Genomic DNA, 24,042 nt, shown 5'->3' on the forward strand with positions numbered 1-24,042 from the left:
AGTAGCAAAAAAACCCCCCAAAAACACCGGGGATTTGCTTAAAATGTCTGTTTGATTGAATCCAGAAATTAAACTAAACAAGTTTGGGGTCAAAGTTTGGAATTTTTTTTTTAAAGTTATTACTATTATCGTCAGGTACTCGCGTTATAAACGCCTGCTAAAATGCTATGAATTTGCGTCACTTCTTGGATTAAAAATTAGGATTCGTGCACAGTTTGTGCGCGCTGTTTCGCTCGCTGAGGATGTGATCGTTATTCTGCAAGAGTTGATCGCTTATTGACTTTGGAAATGAACCAAATTCGGCCTTTAAACAGAATAAATGTGGATTTGGTTGACACCGTTCATTAATAAAGTCATTATGTTTATGGCATCGGCCGTCGCAAGTTAAATTTAAAGGGTTTCTAGAGGTCAGACTATGGTTTGTCAGGTCAGAGGCCTGCGAGCAACATGTCGGCCGAATGCGCAAAAGAAAGAAAAAACGCATTTAAAAGAACGCCATGGTAAATCTGTCTAAAAGTATAAATAAGAAAACCAGAGGTGTACTGAAAAAGAAAACGCTTTTATTTACATTTCAAGCATTGTCATCAAACGACCCGTATCATTCAAACATATGTTGGGAAAAAAAACGTAAATAATTTGTCAAGTCACTTTTTCCAGGAATGAGCTTATACAGTCTTAAAAACCTCCCTGAGTTCTCATTTTTATGCACATACACAGCATCACATACAAAAACGGATATTTATATTTTATTAACTCACAATTTATTTTTTTTTAAGTTTAACGTCGATTTTTTTTTTGTAATTAAAAAACCCACCTCATTAGAACTATTCTAAAAAAGCGATATGTGAAGAGCCTCCAGCAATTAGTTTTGCTTTAAATGTAATTTTATCCACAGCTTTGTGCCTCAGAACGTGGGTTCAGCTCTGTCCTTGTCCCGTCGGCGTGTCGGAGTGCTCAGTTATGTTATGATGGTCCAGAGGGGAACAGCCTCACTGGCCCACAGTCACTTGCTGTATATTCCTGATAGATGGGAGGGGGTTCATCCCCTGGGGAGGGTACAGAGAACCGTGCACGTCCGTGGGACTGAGAGAACCGGGCACGGGCAGAGGGCTGACCGAGCCCGGGTCACTGTGCACTGACCCGCCGCTGCCATCAGACTGGCCCAGCTTCTTCTTGATCAGCTTCCTCTCTTTAGCTCTGCGATTCTGGAACCAGATTTTCACCTGCGAAGGCAGAAAAAGTCCGTTCAGCTTTTACTTTGACGGAAGGGAACCGAAATAAAATAACAAATAAAAATAATGAGGCTAAACTAAACTATTCTCGAGTCACAATCACTGTTAAATAAGAGTATCAATTAAGATGAATAATCGGCTATTTGGACTACACTGATCACCTAAAATACTGCTGCTACTACTACGGTTACTACTAGTATTACTACTACTCCTACTACTACTACTAATATTATTATTAATGCTATTATTAATAATAATACTAATATGGCGCAGGGGCGCTGCAGGTACACGTAGGAAAATTAATAATAACGTGGCCTTTGGCGATAATTAGGATTGAATGGACCCTGTGAATGTTCGCCATCATAAATGCATTCATTCCTGTATTTCTGCCATGCCACATGCGCAGCATAGACTCCGCACATGCTTCCATCTCAGTGATTTATTGCATTGTATGCTTTTCATGTCCGCCCTACTTGTCTCTCCGACAGGCCGAGGCTGACAGCCAGTTCAGATTTCCTCCTGATGGTGATGTATCTGTTGAAATGAAACTCTTTCTCCAGCTCCAGCCTCTGGTGGTCTGTATAAACCACTCTGTACTTCTCCTTCGTTCTTGTTTTTCCTGCGAAGTCGACCAAAACACACATTTTACAATTCCTCTATTTTCCCTTTGTCTGCTTGTTTTATTTATTTAGAATCAAAATCTCTGTATTTGCGTCCGGCTCGTTGAACTGACCGATTCCCGCAGTGGAGACATGCATGCCAGGACGGGCCTATCGGCGCTTGGCATCTTTATTAGGCTGCTTTTCAAATCTACATCTATTTTTCTTCTTCAGAAACGCAAATTGGGCCGCTTAATCTAGCATCTACAAGTGTAGTGCAGCGAATTTCAAAGAGCCGGCGATCAGATCTTTCGGACTGACAAGTTGAAAAGTTAAGACGCACAAAAAGGTGCACAAATGGCTGCGTTTAAGCGCTTTAAAGAGGGACGAGGAGAAGCAAATTTGACTTTACAAGTCATATATCGGCCCATAATGAATTTTAATAAAAGAAAATGTCGAAAGACATTCCAATAAAAGAGAATAAAAGTGATATAGCTGCGCGTTAAGTTAACTGCATACATAGATTACAATATGTCAGTTGCATTTTGGTCCTCCTATTATTCGAACCATTGTATTTTCAAGTAAACAGAGTCGGGAGCGCAGAGGCCTGCTGCACTGGGACGTCGGCTGTGAAAAACGTCACTCTTTCCGAGAGAATAACTCTTGGAGAGGAAGAGAATGTCGCTGCATATCAAAGTGAGGAGGTGTTGAAAGCAAAGGCCACCGCCTGGATATGACGGATAACACTCCGAACACCAAAGAATACGGCTGGGAAGTCCAGGAATCATTAAATTTACATCACAACCGCGCCTGGCGCTGATTCCTCACACCTTCTTTTTCATGTCCAGCACAGAGGAACCCGGAGCCTGAGCTGAACTGTCTCCAGTGCTGGTAACCACCAAACCACCACACTCGCATTTTTAACGCAGAGTAGAAGTGATTCTCATCAGTTTCATAAAGCCCATATCTGCTCTTGCATGTCTTATAATAAGTTACACCTTTGGGGGCCCAGCTCCGCGTTTTTCGTTCTAAAATTCGATTTGAACTCACCTGGAAATCCAGCGCGTAAAAACATTTTCGTTGAAACAAAAATCCATTAATATCGAATCGACCCCCCCACACATTCACACAATTCTGGCAGCAGGGTTAAGAAGATGAGGAACTTACCTGTGGAAGAGGATTGCGCAGTTTTATTCATCCACTGGAAAGAAAGTCTTTCTCTGTCCGGAGAAAGTTGCGCAACAGAGACGTTTTCCGGAGGCGGCTGTAGCGCCGCAGATCCTGGAGGGTGCATATGACTGTACTCAGGTGAGCAGTATGGAACCTGTCCGGGAGAGGAGTTGCTCATAGGGGCGGGAATAGTATTAGGTGGTCCCAGGCTGTATGCACCCCAATCCTCTCGTGGAGCGCCGTACGAAGACCCCCAACTCCCCGCAGACTGTGCGTGCGTATCCATGTTCGGCACATGATGGTATCCGGTAAAATCAGGATACTGTGGAGTTGAAACAAAGTTCTGGGGGGGCAGGTTGATGCTTGATCTTCTTACTGGTCCCTGGTGATACATGCCGCTCTCCTTATCCAAAATATATCCAACATACATGATTTGAAGGAAACAGCTAAAAGTAATCAAAAGTAGGCTGAAGGGTGAAGCTGCCCGTCTCACGGCCACATCGTTACCCCGATACGCTTCAAAACAACCCTCAGCTTTAGCTGTAGTCCCAGTTGGTTTCCAGTGGGAAATACGAGGTAGTTCCAGTCTGTCTGCACTCTCACATGATGTGGCTGTGTTGACAAGATGGTAAAAGTATACTAACTAGTGCCTGACGTCAGCCGACTCCTCAACTCCTGCAGATTTGCATTCAAATGAGAGTCCGGAGCTGCCGCCCCAGCTGGTCCCCTGCGCACTGGCCTGCAGCGCGTCATCAGCTGACAGAGGGCCGCTCCTCATCATAGGTTCTCCTCTGCATAAATTAGGAGCGCGACCTATCAGCTGCAAAACACGGCAATCCACCTCCACACGAGCATTAAACGTGGATCAAAGTTTGTGCGTAATTGCGCGCAGGAAAGAGAGGACTGCTTTCTCCGGTGGCGCTTGCTTAGGTGTGTTATTTCCAAAAATACTGGCATCTTAACTTCCTGTTAGTTAAAAATCAGCTGTCGGGGGGGAATTTTACTGATTTCACTGGTACATTTTGTTTGATTAGTCCAAACGTTCGCTTGCAAACGAGGCGCAACACGAACGCTTTCCCCCTGAAACAGGCCGGACGGTTTCCCTGCTCACACCTCAAGGTCGCACTTCACAGCTAATTCCGGTTACAAGGAAACATCAACTCCCCCGTGCGACTAACAATGGCCCCCACGACACATCAGTCAACTTAAAGGGAAGGTATTTTTGATGTGTCAGGAATCCCACAGGACCAACAGCGCGATTAAAGCTCTGACTCCCACAACGACCTCAATTAAACACAACCGATTAACAATGCCATTTTTGAAAATGTTAGACTTTTTTGTGCTTTGAAGGCAATTTTTAAAAATTTTATTTAAAAAAAAGAATTTTCCTTGGAGTTTTTCTATTTTTTTTCTCCACTCAGCCGTGGATAGAGTGAAGGCCTATTTAACAGAGCTGACCTCGGCTTGAGGTCCATCTTTAAATGCTGATGGATGTCACCGCGGTGTCTGTTTATTAACTACAAAATATTTATGAGGCGGTCAAATCGAGCAGGACACACCAGGGCCGCTCACGTCTGCGGCCACCAGCGCCTTGACTCTTCAGTAGTCTTCATTGCATGTGGACACCAAAGATGCAGCATTCCAAAATAAATAACCATAATAAGAATAAGAATAATTACATCTGTTTATCTCTAGAAATTTTACAAAGAAAAGTATATTACAGGTGAATTCATACACTATAATGATTGTGCAGATTTGCGTGTCCAAATATCCAGCGGGCCAGGCGTTGATGTTGAATTATCGCCCTGAATAACAACTATATTGTGTATATTTAAAAACTTTTTTTTTTCTTCCAAGTTTTCACAGAGCCTCCGTGGAATGTTTAAACTCACTTCTGCTCTCTTGTGGTAGGATATGGAATTACACTCTACCAATATAAGACTGAATCTTTCCTCACCATTAAATTTAGTTTTGTGCTTATGGGCACATTTCTAAAATTAATTTATTTAAGCCAAATTTATTTCATTTTTTTTAACCTAAAATAAGTATCAATAAAGCATCACTGTATACGTCAGCTACATCATGTAGAATACAATAATAATAAAAGAAAAACAGACATAAAATAGAGGCTATAGATTATTATTTTTAAAATTAGGAACAATTATGTGTGGTGCGAAAAAAACATCTGTAATACAAATAGGTTTTGAACTTAATTATCTATCATTTATCTTAATTGTCTATAACATTCTCGCCAATTCTCTGAAATATTGCAACAAGCTATGGCGGTGAATTATGCTGAAGCCATGCGGACTTAATTTCTGTACTTTTTCTGTTGCATTTGAAATAAAATAGTCTTTATATTATAGTCACATGTGCAGCGTTTTATATACTTGTACCGCATGCTAGGCCAGGGAATAAAATATACTAAATCGATGGTAAGAATTGTCATCTGTGGTTTCGGAACGAGAAAACATCGGTTTCAAGTGGTTTATAGCATTTCTAAAGAACATGTACAGTAATCGATATTTGAAGAGTCTTCCTTCAAATCGCCACAGGAGGGCGCTCATCACCAACAAAGACAGTGGTTAATTTAGGCCAACTAAATGATTTAAACTAATGTTTAAAACTGAACCTTAGTAACTTAAGATGTGCACCATTTTTAAATCTAGAAGTTGAACAGTCTACGGTTGAATCGTGAATTCCAGGATTAAGAAATTTATTTGAAATTTTCTGTTACGTATTTCATAACAGCTCAGATAATTTAGCGTCATTAAAACGGGTCAGGAAAAAGAGTAAAAGCAGCTCCGGTGGCACTTGTTTGATACGAGCTTGTCAATTCTGTTTTCCTTATGTGAACTTCTGGTCAGCTCTTCCCTGTCTATTTTCCATGCTCCCTCTCTATTACTTATTTTTTAGATCTGGAAAACAAATCTTTAACCTGCCAACATGTCATCACTTGAGACCGAAGGTCAAAATATACATAAAAGTGCCAGAAATCGTGTCAAAATGATCAGATCCAGATGAGCCGGGCTTTTCCAGCTGTGAGCGAGGAATTGATGATGCTGATGCATCGTCTTGGTCTCATCATCGGTCAATCCTTTGGATTTAGTTTGACAGGCAATAGAAAACATGTGCAAGTTACAAAAGCATCTGGGGACACGAACCTACAGAAGTACAAACAACGTGCACGCTGGTTTTATTGCTTCCCCTCATGTACGAATACAACAATTCACGATCATAAATGGAGACAAACATTTTTGCTTGCCTGAATATAAAGCTAACAAAAAAAGACACAGGGAATTTTGAATATTTCGATATTTTATCTGTTAGATTTGTAGCGTGTCTGAAGTGGCGTGTGGGTCTGTTCCAGTATCGGACGCTAGATGGCGACATTGAATTAAAACACTGCAGCAAGTCATCGCATTTAAAGCGTTTTAATAGACTTGCTGGTGGATTCTAGTTTAGCCTGTCTTCTACAGAATACCTGAATATCTGCAGAATACCCAGCTGACACCGAGCTGACACCGAGTGTTAAAGCAGCCCAAGAATTCAGCCTGTTGCATAACTTCACTGATGTTGCTCGACTCGCTGCAGCGTCTCTCTGCTGGAGTCGGGGTAAAACAAGACCATCTGTTACTATTTTTGGAGAAACTGAATGCAAGAGCGCAGACCTTTGGTTTCTCATCCGCTATGTGAAACACATGTTGCCCTCATGCACAAACCGTGATCGACATTTAGCAGAAAGCGTGGCAGAGATCAACGCAAGTGTTTGGGATGAAGAAGGAATGTGGAAACTTCTTAAAGTATGGAAAAACGAATCAACACAAGAAGCGCATCTGCTGACAATTAAAAATGGTATAAACACGCACTGGCTGTAGGTTTGAGTTCTGATACTGGCTATATCTATTCTTAGCCCGATCAACCATCTGTGGCGCACAAAAAGTAAAAATGTAGCTGCACATTAGCAATCTGTAGAAAATGACCCCGCACAGTGAAATAATTGGGTCAACTTCAACAGAGAATTTCTTTCTTTGCATGCGCTTGAGAACACTGCAAGTAATTCACAAAAATGTATCATCCACATCTATAAAGAGTGAATGAGGATCATCATCGGGAATATAAACTGCACCCATTTGATTAGAACAATAGAAAATTAAAAGAACAACCATCGCAAATTGCACTGAAGCAGATGTTGCGTCACCTCATGGTGGCGCCAGAGGAGAAGGCAGCCAATCCCTAAAGTCAGGTTAAACGACACCAAAATGAGAGCTAAGATAACGCGTGAACAAAAGATGAGATTAAATGTGCCAAAAAAAAAAACACATGGCAAGTTTTAGTTGGCCCAGACGCAACTTGATCATCATATGGATAAAGGAAACAAGTAATCCACACTGTGAGATCTAACACTAAAATATTATTGTTGTTTTTACAGCGTTAACAGGGATGAGAGGAGGTGATCTTCCACATCTGCAGATGATCCAGCTGCTGCTGATGTGGCGAGAACAGAAGCACAGCAGCACCGGAGGTGGATGAGGACCAACACACACACGACCTCTGTCACACACAGCAATAGAGACGCATCAGCACCAGGCTGAAAGGGGCTTTTCCCCCACTTGTTCCGCCATCTGTTGCTGACCCGTCGCCTCATTTTCACCCTTATGCCTCTTTTAGTAGCATCATTATTTAGGTGGTGTTGCTAAATGTATTTTCAGGGGAAGACATCCGGCTCATTGTTGTTGATTTAGGTGAGAGGCGTGCATGTGTACAACCCTCCATTCACCTCCACGAGCAGGGGTCTGGGAACACCATTACAGGGCGGTAGGAACCAGTGTGTGTGTGTGTGTGTGTGTGTGTGTGTGTGTGTGTGAAGTTGGTACAGAGGTTGTTCTTTCAGTTTTACTATTAATTATGCTGTCTTTTGCGGGCCTGTTTGTTTTGGGAAGTGTTCAGGTGGGAGAGAGGTTGTTTTCTTCACAATGGCCAAGCGGAACCAGGAAGGGCTGGACAAGGTTCCTCCTGACTGCAGGAGTGTAAACGCCATAAAATTGGACATCTCACTGCTGTTACAACAACAACACAAGTATAAGCACACACTTGATACACTCATTTTTCTGCCATTTTCTTTGAATTCATTTAAATAAAAGTTATTTCCGAGCCTCTATGGTGGCTGCCAGGGCACAAACGGTGCTGCATCCACAAGTCATTCAGTCCAGGAAGTGTTGTAAATAAATTTATAAAGTATTATTTATAATCCAAGAATGATTAAAAACCTTTGGCTATTGTTGGGTTTTTGTTCTATCTGGAAGGAGCAACGACCTAGCTCACATGGAAGGGACCTGCCTCAATGTTTATGTAGAATATGTTAAAACGAACAATAAAGGAGGCTATTGTGTATGGATTTGGAAGGTTTTTTGGATGATTTTACATAAACAGTGTCCCCATTTCACTCCACGGGGAAGCATATGCTGATTATTGGGACTGCTGTTGGCTTTTGTAGCATGTTTATCCTCAAAAAGGCTCAGGTACTTGAATATGAAATGCTGTAAGTAGAGACGTCCACGTCCACCTTTAGGTTTATTAATGTCTGATTGTGATGCAACTGACGTTTTTAGACTTCCTGATACAGAAGAGGAAAAGTACAGCGACTCCAGCCATGAAACGACCTCCAGCATCATTCCCACGTTCCTTTGTTCTTGTTTACTGTCGCGTGTTAATGTTTGCTCACCTCCCCACCAGTAAATCAAAACCGGGATGACCGGAGACGGCGCAGGCACCGGCCCGCCCGTGACACATCCACGAGCGCTGGTAAGCAGGGACACTGCCCCCCCCCCAGAGGAAGCCCCAGTTCTTCCTTTCCTGCTCAGGGGGCCTCTCCAGACATGCTGCCGACTTCTTGTCCTGGTGGAAGGAAGTGCCTCTCTCATGCTTCATGGTGGGGGCCGACGGTTTGGGCCCACCCAAGCAATCACACCCACGTGTCCAAACCAGGAGCGTTTGGTTCCTGCAGACTGAGAATTTGGGTACATCTGAGTCACCCAAACACTCCCGAATCTGAGGATGGATGGAAAATGTGAGGCGTCGTGAGAGAATTCCAAAGAAGTGAAGAAGATGCTCAGTTCGTTCTAAAGAAACCGCTCAGCAAATTCTTGGGTGGACCCAATACATCAAAGGTCATTGGTCCATTATTGGGTTTACTTTCAGAACAGGGGGGAGAACCAGAGGAAAGACACCAGCTGTAGGAGTCTACCGAGTACCGCAAAGTTCTTTTGTAATGTAGTCATTCTGTGCAGGGTCAAGAGGTGCTGGAGTCAACCCGAGAACCCAGAACCTTCTGGGACGCGGCTACTTTTATGTTGGAACCCAGGTCAGATGATTTCTGAGCTGCTGCGGCCCTTTATTTATCATTTTATGGAATTCCCTCTTTTATTCGGCTCTTTTATGATGGATTTTTTGAACAAGTGTTGTTTTAAAAGAAGAACGGACCAACAACCACCACACACAGCGAGTAATGTATAAATATATATATTTATATATCTTTATTCGTAATTTTATCTGCTCAGTTAACAGTGTTGCAGAACAATACCTTAGACAAAATAACAACTGGTGACGCTACTGGAGGACAGCAGGAAGAGCCGGGATGACGTTCCCAGCTGCTGCAGGTGGAGCCAATCAAAGTCAGATGAGAAGTTGGGAAATTTGATCGTCATTCCCGGGTTTGAGGGAGCAGGCGGGCGGATCCAGAGGTCAACCTGCTGCGCCACGATGTTAGGATGGTACAAAACAATAACATAAGTACTGAAAGTGTTAATTTCCTATGATGCTGCAGGAGTTAAATAAGAAATAAACGCTAAAATACGGCCCTCAACACAGGTTTTGTAATAAAATATCAATAAAATACAAACATTATAAATGATGTCAACGTTATCAGTGCATAATCGTTTCCTCTTCACATGAACGCAAGGACCACAGGGTTCATAATATCAGCTTTACACTGGAGTTTACACACAAATACAAACACCTTTTTATTTAGTGGTCAAGGTTAACGTAGCTGCATGTGTCTACTAACACTGGAATAATGGATCTATGCCTGCTGCACGACCTGTTCTAGGGATCCGCATCAGTCGGGTGCTACATTTCTCCGACCTGCCCTGCAAGTTTGACTTTAGCACCAGATTGAAGGATAAGCGCGGACTTTGGTGGCCTTTCCAAGGTGAACAAGCAGCTCTAACTGGGTTACTGTGTTGGTGCTGGATCTAAATGAGCAATAAATGTAAAACTAGAGACATTTTTCTCCAACGACTTCAACATTCCCACTGTTAATCTCTGATCTCGGCTTGGTCTCGTCTCGCAGATCCACCCAGTATTATTTTCACGCCTGCTTCGCTGATCTGAGCCAGAAGTATAATTTCACAAAGCTTCTTTTAGTCGTTGGAAGTTGGGATCACTGTGGTTTGTTTTCACAGTAGATGAAGGAATAAAATACCTGAGCCTGTTTTTAGCTGTTGGATAAATCACAGTGAAGGTGAAACAAACCAGCAGAGATGACCTCAGCCTGCGTCTCAACGACGGCAAGAAATCTGCAGCTTTCCTGGTGGTGGACTACTTTTTTTAAAACACGCAAACACACGTTTGGGGCAGGAATGTGTCGAGTTTTCGCCACGGGTTCAGTCTGGAGATGAGAGAAGAGCAGTGGGATCCACGAGGGCGGGGCAGGATGCTACACCGGGGGGGTGGAGTAGCGCATCACCGAGTTGTAGTCCGGCGGCGGGCTGTGGCACTCCAGGCCGGCGTCCAGGGCCGAGTCGTCCAGGCTGAAGTTCAGAGACGCGACCCTGGGGGGGAACTTGTCCCCGTCGGAGTCGCCCTGCACAGACTCTTTACTCTTGCTCGCCACCTTCATCCTGAAAAACACAAATTTATTTTCCAGATAATGTGACCTGATCTGGACTGTTTTAACACTCAGATTTAAAAAGAACCCCCCCCCCGAGCAGCACAATCGGACCACCTCCTCTTTATTGAAATATGATGTAATCAATCATCCCCACTTTTTCTGCTTCACTTGATGCCCAGAATATGAGCTATCGCCCCTCATTGTCTTGGGGAGGTTGCTAAGGGTTTCCAGAGCTGCTTTATCGGGGACAAAGGGTCAGTCCCCAGCAGGGGGGGGTGACGCTGCTGGACTGGAATGTTGTGCTCATGAATACCTGCCGTCATGTTAACAATGTAGAGAGCTGCCAAAGCAACGCCACAGCTACAGGTACAAGAGGAGACAAAGAGACGCTTCAGCTGCTTCCTTCAACGTGTCACGATGGATAAAAAAATACATAATAGGCTGAGACATCTTCTTTGGCCGTACGGCTCAGTCAGAGCTGGGTAGTTTGGAACTGGACTGGTGAAGACGGGAGACCAACGCGAGGACTTCAGGCCAGACAACAGGGGAGCAGCTCTGTAGTTGACAGTGGAGGCCCTCGTAAACCCTCCTAAGTTCAAAGGTGACACTGATTGAGTGGTTGCCGAGAGAGGAAGTCCACTCCTGAAAATTCACATCATTCCCTGGATGCCTGGGTCAGGCCGTGAGCCGCGGAAGCCTCGACTGGTGCAGCTCCGCTGCATTCCTTACCAACTGTCAAGGTAGCCAGCAGCACCACACGTGCTATCAAATGCTAAAGGACAGGCTAATAGCACATAGTTGAGAATATAATTACTGAGTTCAGAGGTCTGACCCCTTAAACTGACCCTGCTGTGAACCTAATATATAAACCAGAAAACCCCCGCAGAGGCCCTCGTGCAGAGGAGATTTACAAAACTTAGACTCAGGTTTGATGTTAACACCATGGAAACAGCAAAGCAAAGCCTTTAGTGTCACGTTTTAGCTAAACCACTGAAACACTCAATTCTTCACCCCATCACCTTCTAGATTCTTTCCCCTCCCGTGTCTGCGTCTCCTTAAACTTTCGGTTCTTCTGGGCGAAAAGGAAAAACAAGCAACTGAGGAAAAAGCTAGCGTGTGAGAGTGTGACAGCTACTGAGTCAACATTCCAGCACAACAGAGCGCCTATCCAAGCGTGTGCTGCACAGCCTGTCCATCTGTGTGTGCTGCAGGTGCTGATGAGCAGAGGTGCACGTACGCCAGAGCCATGATGCTCAGAGGTCGTCCCGCCAACGATTCCAGGCGCTTCAGAGTCTGCATGTTATCGGAGGAGAGACCCATCCCGCTGTCCGACTGGCCGCCCTGACGACAACAGCAAAGATTTATTTTAAAAAAATAATACAAAAAAGACCAAAGACCAAGAAAAAACTGAAACTGCTTCAAGGGTTTTCAACGTTAACCTTTAATGTGTCACAAAATTGGATGATTTGTTCCAGAATAAAAGTTTAATATGTGGCAGATCATAATGAGGAACTGGGTAGTCTTATTTAGCTGCTTTAAGTAATTTATTGTGTTAAAAATGTGTTTAAACAAGTGTTTGTGTGTATCAGAATGAAGAGAATCCAGAATGTCGATGTTGTTTAAACTCTGCTACCGAGCATAATAAGGAGTTCTGGGTATAGAGCCCTGTGGAACTCCAGATTGCTTGAAAGTTAGAAGAAAACAAATCAGTAGGCATGGATCAGTTGTATAAAATCTCCAGTGTGATATTTTGTCCTAAACAATTCATCCTTGGCTTGTATCAGTGTTGTGTTGAGCTGCAGCCAGGCTGGGTTATCTACTGTTTGTTCCCGATTTAGTTTCAAAACAAATAACTCACTCCGTGGTTGTCCTTTGTCCCGCTGTCAGTGACGACTTCGTCAAAGGTTTTCACACTAGCAGGACGGATCTTGATGTTCCTGCCAAAAAGCACAGTACTTCCAGGGTAAGTCTCCAAGCTACCAGGCGGCGTTCCCCCGTAAATGACGGCGCGACAGAGACGCAGCGTTCGGCAACAAAGCTGCAGGAAACTAATGAATCAACAACGTGCAGCATCAAAGACATCGGGCCTTGTTGACCTTGCGTTTCAACACTTGGAGGCTTAAATGAATGCTTCGTTTGGCTTAAGAGGAAGGTGACCCGACTGCTTTTCAACACCTCTGCAATAAGCACGCCACAAGGACCCGCGAAAACCCAAGAGCTGCGCAAATATTGTTTCAAGAGGACATAAATCTTGAGCCCGCTCCGTAGCTGTCAGTGAAGGTTCTCACAGGCGCACCAGCCTAAAGGATCCGGAGGGCCCCCGGGAACGGTTCTAATCAGGTGCAAAATGGTTTCTAAGAGGTATTCAATTATAAAGACAAACAACCAGACACGTCCGAGTTCTTACCAGGTGCCCCCTGACTCCCGGTGGGAGACGGGCCGGGTGGGCATCTCCTCTGATGGCGCAGTGACGGATGGGTCTCCCAGCTGGGCCAGCAGGGCTGTGTTGATGGGGATGTAGTGTTTTCCCTCCTAAAGCAGCCCAGCAGGAAGAGAATATTAAATAGGACGACCTTTTATTGGTTTAAGTAAGGCGATACCCTCGGCACGCTATACAAACACACTTCCACAGGCTGTGGCCAGCAGCCAAAGAAGCTCACGCCTAATGAAGCCAGTACAATGCCGGTGTGCACGGCAGAGACCGTGACAGGCTTTCCTGCGCTGTAACAACAGCTTTATTAACATGAGTCAAAGCCTTCCGCTGCTGGCGTCCGCTGAGCTCTTTCACATGAGGGCTGCTAGTGATGTCTTCCAGTCTCCTTCCTCACACCAGCCCAAACGCCGGGGCTCTACTGCAGCATCGTTGCAGCAAACAGGTCGTGGTGAACGGTGTTAGCGAGCTTTGCACTGACACTCGCGGGCCTTTCGGGTGGATCTTTGTCTCCGTCTGAGTGCCCTTTAAACTGGAACAAACTCCAGTACCAGTATGTGTATGCAGCAGCTTTACTCAGCTACTTAATTTAGGGCCTGTGGGACGCTTTAATTGACTTCAGTTGACTTAACAGATGAGAATAAGGGCATAAAATAGAAAAATATCCTGAGAAAACAAGACATCCAGAGGGAGAAAGAGCAGCTTGGCTACAGGTTTACGTGGTGCCTGAAACAGACCCCTCACCTGTTGCACACTGGCCTGCAGCAGGTCTCCCAGCCGCTCCACCAGCTCAGTGAAGGTCGGCCTGTCTTGAGGCTTCCCCTCCCAGCAGTCCAACATGGTCTGGTATCTAAGGACAGAGGTAGATTTGAACTTCATCACCCGGGACGGTCGCTGTTGTCACATAAATGATTTCCCATTGTCTGATATCTTCAGCATGCAAAGCTCATTCGTACAACTGGCCTGTCTTTCGCATTGCCACGGATCTTTTGTACTCAGTGTTTCTGATCTAATTGTGAGCCTCTGTTCCTCCTAGGTGGACCTGCGAGAGCCTGAAGGCATCTGTCGAGCTGTCAGCATCTCTGTCCGTGTTGGAAAACCCCCTCAGAGTTTCCACAGCAGTTGTTTGTAAAGGGTTTGTAAGGTATGACGGTGTATTCCTGGTCAGGATCAGGCAGTGATGGATCCATATCCTGTTCATTTCCCCACAGATACATCGTTGATCTTTTCCTTTGGTGGGTAAAAGAAGCTGACTTTCCTTGGCTAAGCCAAAGAACCAGGCCGCTGTGAGTCCCCTGAAGGGAAACAAGCAGCTCTGAGTTGTGTGTTCAGCAACACGGATGTTCACGTCCAGGTGGTAGCGCTCATAATGGCGAACGGATGTGGAAAGCATGGTCACAGCCTTACGCATATCAAGAGGCGGCACGCCGTATGATTTCACAATTTAAACCACATTTCCTGCCTGCAATAAGAATGAAGCCCTCCCCACACACGTGTAAGGTCTTGAGGGAGTGCTGGTGTTGTTTCTGAATACGGGAAAGGATTGAACTGCTGGGTTCACAATGGGAAGAGGGGCATCCTATTTATTGTCTTCCCCCTTTCCGAGCATCCCACACTTAATTCCTGGCAGCACTTCGGCGTGGGGATTTTTGTCACAAACAGCATTCCTGATGAATCAGTGTTGCACTGGTACTAAAAAAAGCCCATCGGTGTGAGTGTGAGTTTGTAGATCAACAGCTGGAGAGATCAGCGGGTCTGGACTCCATATAGAGTAAAGAAGGGGAAAGAGCCGTTCCGCCTCGCTTATGCAAATCTGATCGATTCTGTAAGTTAACTTTTCCTGGCCTGAGCTGTGGCTGTCACGTCACTATCACAGCGAATAGCAGCTCGATAGAAACTATAAAGGCCTTTTAAAATCAACTCCAGATTGATGGACTCATCCAGGATCTGGACACAGCTGAAGAGCTTACTCACATTACTGATATTTCCAGAGAGGACCGTCTGATCTGCCGCAGATATTTACGGTTTAGATTTACCCCTAAATCCATCTGCAGCCTCTGCTCTCGTCACCGGCCGAATCAGGACCCCAAGCATCCGGTTTAATGACGGGTCTATGGTTCATCTGCACCAGCTATATTCTGCTCTTTTCTACCCACCATTCTTATCTGGCAACCCTAACTGCATAGATATAGTTGTTGCTATGTGTCATGCTTTTATTTTCTTAACCTCTACATGTTCAGTGCATCTACTTGATTCTTAAAGCTGTGTGGACACGGACAACTTTATTGGACCTGGAGTTCACCTTGCTGGCTCCTAATACAGGAGGAGAACCTCAGGAACATGCAGAAGAGCCCGCGTGAAACTGCTCAGAACATCTGGGCAGCTGGTGAAAACAAGATATCTGCAGACAGCAGCTCCAGCGCATGAATAGACATCTTACATCTCAGCGGTGGCGTATTCTGGTGCTCTCATCCTGGTCCCATCCTTCAGCTGGCAGCAGAATTCTTCATCGATCTGGACACCGGGGTAGGGGGAGGCGCCTGAAAAGTCAACACGATAAACTTTACAGAAGTAGTTCGCATGATTGTGAATGTTATTTTTGGGACAGGGTTGTGATATTTGCAGCTAAATGTGCTACGGATCAGTTTGCGTCTCTCTTTTTCCACCTTTTCTCATTCCTCTCGTTTTCCCAGGCAAAATGATATAAAATAAAACTTTAGCAGCTGTTAGTTGACATTTAAATAAGTCTAATAATCGTCTATTTTCACGACTCAACAGATTTTACTTGCTGATGAGCGCATAAATGTTACTGCCACGCATTCCCCAGGCCATTGACATGAAAGAATACAGATGTAGACAAAAAATAAGACGATTAAAACCCCACCGGTAACAAGTAAATGGAGACCCAGTCCTCTGCTAACGCAAAGCATTTTTTGAAATTGAAAGAGCATTTTTCTTTTGGAGACTAGCTAATCCCACCCAGATGTTTGAGTCTGTCTTTAACTGAACATGTGAAAAGAGAAGAATCAACAAAAAGAGCAATCAGAAGGCCAAAATGAAGAGCTGTAATGACGCCATGGCAGTTCACGTTAAGAAGAAAAATCTGCCGTTTGACCGATGTTTTAAGTGCAGCGGTGTGGTAGCGATTAAAGATGACAGAGCGGCGCTACATCCAGCTCAGCCTTTTTACACCGAGACTCTCGTGTTTGAATTGTGTCCCACGGCGACGTTTAAACGTGCAATATTTCATGTTGAGTCTCGAAACGCAGACGTGTGCGCGGAGCTGGACGCGCTTTTCTGTTATACAATATCGTCTCAAAGGCCGCGGCGGTTTCACAGCGGGGGGAGCGTTTTACACCGTGTATTTACTGTGAGTTTGTGTTGGCGGCTGGGGGGAGACGGATAACAGAAACAGGAGGAATTCTCTCATTTTAATGTCCCGCTCCTCCGCTAAAATTCACAGGCAACGTCGCTAACGCTGCTGCGCTTGAATGGCACAAAAACGGTCTCCTCAGGCTGACGGTACAAAGCCTTTTGTCCCCTCACAGACCCACAGTGAGGCTGCATAACTGCTGTGTCCACTAAACTCCACTGAAATCTCAGATGTTCAGTATGAACACATAATTACCAAAATGGATCTGTAAATAATGGTGCATTTTTGCATGTTTGTTGCAGATGATCAGTTTTTGTTTGTGATCAGTAGAACGCGCGCTCCTGTGTGTTATCGTCTCCATTTAGAGAAACAGTTTGCCGTCATTTTTCTGTTGTGTAGCACAAACAAAGGAGAGTCGGAGCCTGACTGACCCAGAGAGAAGATCTCCCACATGAGAACACCGAGGGACCAAACATCACTCTGAGTGGTGTAGATCTTGTCGAAAATGGCCTCAGGTGCCATCCACTTCAGAGGCAGGCGAGCCTGCGAGGGCGTTGAGGTAGAACACACACAATTACTCCTTTTTGTGACTGTACCCCAGTACCTTTCCTGTTCCTGTCAAAGTTAAAGCAGATTAAAACTTACGTCTCCTTTGCGCACATAATCGGGGTCTTTGTAAATGTCTCTGGCCAGGCCAAAGTCACAAATCTTCACCACGTTGTTCTCAGACAGAAGGATGTTTCGCGCAGCCAAATCCCGGTGGATGCACTGTGGAAAGAAAAAATACATGCCGACCTCATTCAACATCTCTTTCCTGCATGTAAAGGGCCACACCACTGCATTCATGTTATGGAAACGCGCTGCCAGAGCAACACACGGTCAAGTCATCAGTGAGATTACAATAGGAGATGATGAGTCCCATTCTCAGGCCCAGAAATCACCTATAATCAGGTCATATACAACAATGGCTGCATTCTTTAATCAGTCGCATCCGGCTTTGGCAAAATTATGAATGGGTTGAGACAAATAGGGTTTTAACCTGCTTTTAAAAGCCTCAGAAAAGCTAGACTGGCAATAGAAAGAAAATTAGCTGCTTACTAAAGTGTGTTGGAGCAGATTTAAGAGCTCAGGCATTTAAAATAAGCACTTAAATGCTTCCTAATGTGTGAATTTATTTACTGTGCAGAAACTGTGTGTGAAGGATTGGATTTATCGCTCAAGGGAGCGAAGACTTCAGAATATTTTCTTTCTACGTTTCATTCCACGATTCCGCTCACCCATGACTTTTATGGTTTCAAGCACTTTACATCAACATTTCAAAAGGAAGTACCTTCCGTGAAGCCAAGAACTCCATGCCTTTTGCAACTTGGAAACTGAAGCAAATCAAGTCTTCCAGTGTCAGGACTCTCTTGTATAAATTCTCAGATTCTGCGAAAATAAAGCGATCACAGTCAGTTCGGGCTCCTTTTCCTCAGCCCACCGTGTTTTTAAATCCACTCGGTGCCCTCGACACATGTCAAGTAAATCAAGATAGGATGACAGCGTAACAATTCCCGCAGGGAAACTGTAAATCTCTGCTCCCCCACAAAAGAAATCATCTCAACCATCCATCCTGTCAAGTCCGTGTCTCTACCTACATGTTCTGTGGTTAAAACATCAGAGATTAAAAACAACTTAGAATTATTCATGTCTTTCATATGACAGGTGAAATGTGGCCTCTGCGTCTTGATGGTGGAAGAACTCACAAGGAGTCCTTCCACCCGCCCAGCTGAGTAAACAGCCTATCAAACCAAAAACAACACATCAGCACAAAACACGGCTGAGGTGCCGCGCCTGAGCCGAAGCCCCGCAGCAGAGCTACAGTAAGGTCAGGACAGGAAATAAACAGTCGCCTCCCCAGACTCAGTGGGGTGACAGCGGCTCCCGCTGCAGTGATTGTACTGCAGAACAGGAGGAGGAAACGTCCCGTCAGGCTCAGGCTCAACAACAATCTAAAGGGGGGGGGGCTTCGTTCCTGTGCAGAAGGGGAGGAGCAAAGGTGAGAGGATGGAGACAGCAGGAGAGGACAAACAGGGGAGAGGAGGGGAGGGGAGGGGAGGCGTGGGCGGGGCGTTGAAGGGAAGCCAGGCGTGTTTGGCCTTTACCTTCTTCCTCTTCCTCAAAGTCGCAGTAGCTCTTGTCTTCGATGAAGCCGGAGCTGGCCGAGCTTCCAGTGCTGGCCACGCTCTCCAGACGCCGCTTCATCAGCTCGCTCAGCTCGATTCCCGACAGCGATGACACCCCCTTACCGTCCTGACGCTGAAGAGCACACGCACAAGAGTTAACACTGGCTAACTGGCTGGCCAGGTGTTGGGGTGCTGAGACTCACCTTGTACACAATAAAGTCATCTCTCTTGCTTCGCAAATAGTTGGACAAGTTGCCATATTTGCAGAACTCCACAATCATCATCAGCGGGCCTGTTCAGATGGTTTACTAGCGTTAATCCTGAGTCCTGCAGCTATACTGAAGACCATCCTGCTGACACTATAAATGAAGCAACTAAAAACTCACCTCCAGGTTTGGTGCAGGCTCCAAGAAGGTTGACCACGTTCAGATGATGGCCAATGTGGATCAGGATCTTTAGCTCGGACATGAGGGCTTTCCTCTCGTTGGACGTAGCACCGCCTGCACGGTACAACACAACTGCTGACACCAGGTTCACTGCAGGTCGCTCAGTCTGGATCGACCTCAAGATCTCTGTCAACCTCTAAAAGCTCCTCGAGTAAGCTAATCTATATGATCTATAGGAAAGAGTTGATGACCTTAGTGTGCAATTCTGGGTGCTGTCCAGCTCCAAAAAGTGAAAATATATCTATTTCTCCAGAAATTACATTTCTTCGAGGGATCCTGGTGGTTCCACAATCAGCAGATGTCATTAATATAATATAATATAATATAATATAATATAATATAATATAATATAATATAATATAATATATATTTTATTGGCATCTACCGTGAACTTTAAAAATGATTGGGGCCGCAGGCAGAAGCAGCCCAGGAGTCTGATGATAAACCACGGTCAATTTGAGGAGACCTGCTGCTTTCCATTAAGGCTGACCTGCCACTACCAGCAGCCAGACACCGCGTTCCTCTCGCCGAGGCCCTGATTTATGCTGCGACATGATAAACGGTATAGCACAGTCTGTTGTGTTCAGTCACCACATCTCTTTTTCTTTCTGACTGATAAATCATCCCTGGAACCCAAATAAGACTTCTGCTTCTTCTTCTGGGAATCCACATTAGAGGAGCTTTGCTGCTCAGCTGCTGACCCCCTTTACACAGAATCTCAGCCCTGTGTGTCACCTGCGTTGGTGCCTTTAATTGATTAACACTGTCTTCAGGACACATAGGCTGTGAGGGTTGTCCACGTCCTACCTTTGAGCATTTTGACTGCGACCGTCTTGCATGTCGACATCTTGTCGATCCCAAAAGCAGAGGCCTCCACCACCTTCCCAAAAGCTCCGTGGCCCAGAGTTTTGCCTGGTGAGGGGAAAAGGTATTAGATGTGGAAAAGTCTCAGCGCTTCTGATCCTTCAAGCTGAGAGAATGTCAGAATAAAAACATGTTTGGACTCGGATTGCGTGTATTTTACTTTGTTTGAGGGTCCCTGATTTAGATTAAACTGAGGTAATACCGCCATCTTTTTAGAATAGGCAACGCATTAAAGTTAGAAATGTTTGGTTTTTTTAATTGTCTGCATGGAAATAATGTCAATATTTGTCAGATTGTTTGTAAAATCCTCCTGTTTTTAACAGGTGTTTCAGTGGTCACATTTCTTTAAAATATAATATATAATCAACCACAGAGGTGAGGGAGCCTTTCAGCCCCGGTGTCTCACCAGCCCTCCCACACATTCTTACAAGGCTCATCCTCCTACAGAGTTGTTACATCATCTAACACGGTTCAAACGAATGACTCATTTTTGCACAACCATGTCATTGAGTAATACTTACAGCTTTTCATTTTCTTAGAATAAAGAACCATACGAATGATAGTAAATGTACTCTGACTATGAGCCACCTTCCATTCAACCCCCAAAAGAACTGACTTTATTAATCATGTTCACTGCTGTCTCTGTTAATGTAGTTATACTGACATATGCTTGTCTTAAAGGAACCCTTTAAAGAGCCACTTTGGTAGAGGGTCATAGTACCCACCAAGTTGCAGTCGATCTCGAGGAAACTCCCATTTGCTGCTGTCGTACTGAAGAAGATCGTTCTGCTCCTCCAGGGGACACTCATCGGGGTCAATGATGATGGAGGGACCCATTTTATAGTGCGCCGGTTGCTGAAGACGATAAACGCCATTATTCCCATATTTATTCATGCAGCAAAACTCAAAAAAACAGCACATTTAATTCTCGCTCTGTCCTTGCTGGTTTTAGCACACTCTGTTCTAAAAAAAAACTTCCCAATAGTCAGAGGATGTGGAAGCAATAACAACCTGCTAAAATTAAAATCACTATTTCCAAAGAACAGCGAGTCATTTGTCAGCAGGGCCAAATTCATAGAAATTTAGACTTTCAGTGACTAATTCTCACATGAAGAGAGATTTGGCAGCCTCACCTTTCTTAGCTTGCGGATGAAGAGGATGAGCATGAGCCAGAGGAACGTGGCTGCAGCTCCCGTGCACACCAAAATGATTACCTCAATGTTTGCCCTCCCCTCTTCCCCTGGAGAGACAAAGACCGTCATTAAAACAACAGGAAAAAAGGTCCCTCGGTGCATTTCGTGATCTCATAAATTAATATATCGACAGATGTGTTCAGAACTGCCATCAAAGTCGCACAGAGAGGAATCTGGTACAGATTTGCCCTCAGAGTCTGTTTTTAGTGACTTTTATTGCATTTTTTTCCCACCTCACAATATTAAAAAGTGGAGGCACACTCTGAGCAGCGTCTCGGGTTTGGTTTCAAACATGTGATTTACACTTTAGTCCTTTTGTGTTTTCTGGGGGGAAAAAACCAGTTTTTTTGTGGACCATATGTCAGTTTAAGTGTGTTTACAGTTAGTCGCTGGAGTATCTTTGTGGTTCTGGTGGAATTTCTGATTTCTTTGCACAGTTGATGACAAAGTCGCGGCCTCTGTCCAGACGCAACCGTGGACGATGCAGCGCCACTCATAGCTTATGATTTTTTTTCTAACGCTGCACGCACGCTCATGGAAAGCATCCGTTTATTACTGGGGTCTGTTTTCAGTTCCCTGCCTGTTCCTCAGAGTCTCTTCGCACTCATTAGTGAAGCTCTTAACAATTCGCAGGGGTCATGTCCTCGAGGTAAGGGCCCTCAGACCTGCCTTGATCATTAAACTAAAGAAGGAATTTACTTTGCATTCCTGGCCACCAGATTTTTGTGTCAAGGAAGACTATTCACACCCTGACAGGAGCTATTAGTCATGGAGACAATAAAACATGATTCTGGGCTATGAGTGCTGCGTGCAGGCAAAGGTAGGAGCAGCTTGTTCTATCATCACCTCAGTGGTTTTAGGATGAAATCTGGTACTGCAAACGCAGCACAAGTGGATCCCTTTAAGATTCCAGGGCAGTGTTAGTCTTACCATGCACAGTGATAGATGCGCTTGTTTCTGCAACCCCTTCCACGCTCTTGGCGACACACTTGTACAGACCCTCGTCATCCTTCTTAACCCTATCGATGATCAGAACCCCGTCCTCCCCCAGAGTGATCCCTGCAATCAAAAAGGTCTCAGTCACGATATAAAGTCTTGTGACCATTACTCCACACGGGCCAAGCGTCACAATTATGGAAAACGGATGACAAATATCCTTCTGGAAAGAAATTTTAAGGTCACCTGGGCTTTGCTTGAGTAGAACGCCGTTTTTGAACCACATGATCTCCGGGCGAGGAACCCCCAGAGCATCGCACTCCAACTTCAGGGTGCTGCTGCTGTTCACATCTTGGTTTGTCAAGTTCTGGGTCAGCCAGGGCCGCTTTCGTGCTGCACACAAGCACAAATGCTGCTGCTGTAATATTGTTGTGAGAGCACGCTGGCGTATGACCCAGGAATAAAAATATCCTGGGTCATAGTCCAATTTTGTAAACGTAGTGGACCAGTAAAACCTACCATCAACAGTGACGATGGCATTCCTGACTTCAGCCCTCCCGTGGAAATGTTGAGCAAGGCACTTGTAACCTCTGGTGCTGTTTGGGGACACATTATGCAAGTAGAGAGAACGAGAAATGGAATGTTCTCCGAGCTGGAGCTGGGACGCGTTGGAAGTGATGGTCCGATTGAAGGAGTCCAGCCACTGTAGCGAGGTGTAGAGGTAGCGGGCTGCCTGACAGGTCAGAGTGACGTCATCGTTCTCGATGGCTGACGAGGGCTGGATGTTAAACTGCTCGGGGTGTTCTGATTAAAAGAGCAGAAAGAATTTGACCCGGTTGATTTGTATCCTCACAAACACCCAGATGGCATGAGAGCAGATACAGAACAAAAAGTTTGGGACCAAAGCCGCTGTTCCCAAAGCCAGGAATTTTAAACTTGCAGTTATTTCCTCTTTCATCACGGTTAATTGGAAGCATGTTTGGTTGGACAGTGCTGCTGAGGGCACTGGCCAACGCATCCACTTGGAGAGAAGCTGAGTCCGGGCCTCAGGGATCCAGACTGTGCTTGTTTATTCAGATTGCTGGAAAGCATTCTGTGTTCCGTAAGAGACGACAGCTGTTATTACAATTCCGTCCTCTTTTTTGAGCAGCGTTCCATCACTCCTCACATCTCCAGGAGAATAGAATTCCTTCCACCCTCATAATTTGGCCGACACTTGGTGTCGCTTTAGTGAAGCCTTCACCTACATTCATCTCTCTCCAAAGTCGAACCCAGACACGATCCACTCAAGATTTGAGCAAGTGAGACGCACTTTTCATGCAACTTTAATGGCGCCTGTGCAGAGTAACACCTCATCCCTGCTGCAAACACATGACTGTCTGCAGAGATTGCACTTTTTGGGAACATTTGGAACTGCTCAGAGGTGCATAAAAAGGAAATTCTCCTAGCAGAAGGCTCAGTGAGAGAGGAATGACCTGTTGGTACCAGAGCAGGAATGCTGTTACTCATTGCTGTTTTTAAACGTGTGCCATTATAGTTCCCCATATGGTCTAGGACACGCTTGCCTCTCTTCCACCCTGAAGCTGCTGAGCCGCAGTAAAAGATGGTTTCAATTAATGCCCCCCCCCGCCTGTACATTTCTTTATTGCACAATATGTTGTGCAGGTTTATGCTCCGTTCTTGCAGTTTATTGCAAGGTGAGGAATATATCTGTAAATTGTTTCATACACTCGGTTGCACAG

At 45.0% G+C, this 24,042-nt stretch overlaps 2 protein-coding genes across 3 annotated transcripts in view; both read right to left on the minus strand.

Moving 5' to 3' along the window:
• Window positions 1–622: 622 nt before the first annotated feature.
• cdx4 (caudal type homeobox 4) lies at window positions 623–3,431 on the minus strand. The gene is given in 6 exon segments (XM_057043310.1): window positions 623–983; window positions 985–1,095; window positions 1,098–1,223; window positions 1,706–1,851; window positions 2,556–2,558; window positions 2,999–3,431. Coding segments are annotated over 6 exon segments (885 nt in total). The 3' UTR covers window positions 623–917.
• A 6,076-nt stretch (window positions 3,432–9,507) lies between these two features.
• The window catches only part of kdrl (kinase insert domain receptor like), a 28,041-nt gene continuing 13,506 nt past the window's right edge, over window positions 9,508–24,042 (minus strand). For both annotated transcript variants that reach the window (XM_057043136.1, XM_057043135.1), the window contains exons 13-30: window positions 22,820–23,104; window positions 22,547–22,693; window positions 22,295–22,423; window positions 21,305–21,411; window positions 20,897–21,026; window positions 20,115–20,219; window positions 19,248–19,361; window positions 19,065–19,153; window positions 18,841–18,994; window positions 18,027–18,124; window positions 17,342–17,464; window positions 17,128–17,239; window positions 15,764–15,863; window positions 14,068–14,173; window positions 13,300–13,424; window positions 12,751–12,829; window positions 12,130–12,233; window positions 9,508–10,902 (exon numbers count right to left, since the gene is read on the minus strand). In XM_057043136.1, the coding sequence (XP_056899116.1) occupies window positions 10,719–10,902; window positions 12,130–12,233; window positions 12,751–12,829; window positions 13,300–13,424; window positions 14,068–14,173; window positions 15,764–15,863; window positions 17,128–17,239; window positions 17,342–17,464; window positions 18,027–18,124; window positions 18,841–18,994; window positions 19,065–19,153; window positions 19,248–19,361; window positions 20,115–20,219; window positions 20,897–21,026; window positions 21,305–21,411; window positions 22,295–22,423; window positions 22,547–22,693; window positions 22,820–23,104 (2,291 nt within the window). In that variant the 3' untranslated portion in view covers window positions 9,508–10,718. The remainder of the gene's footprint in view (window positions 10,903–12,129; window positions 12,234–12,750; window positions 12,830–13,299; window positions 13,425–14,067; window positions 14,174–15,763; window positions 15,864–17,127; window positions 17,240–17,341; window positions 17,465–18,026; window positions 18,125–18,840; window positions 18,995–19,064; window positions 19,154–19,247; window positions 19,362–20,114; window positions 20,220–20,896; window positions 21,027–21,304; window positions 21,412–22,294; window positions 22,424–22,546; window positions 22,694–22,819; window positions 23,105–24,042) is intronic.

Source organism: Takifugu flavidus, chromosome 9 (assembly GCF_003711565.1).
Source record: "Takifugu flavidus isolate HTHZ2018 chromosome 9, ASM371156v2, whole genome shotgun sequence".
NCBI classification, from domain to species: Eukaryota; Metazoa; Chordata; class Actinopteri; order Tetraodontiformes; family Tetraodontidae; genus Takifugu; species Takifugu flavidus.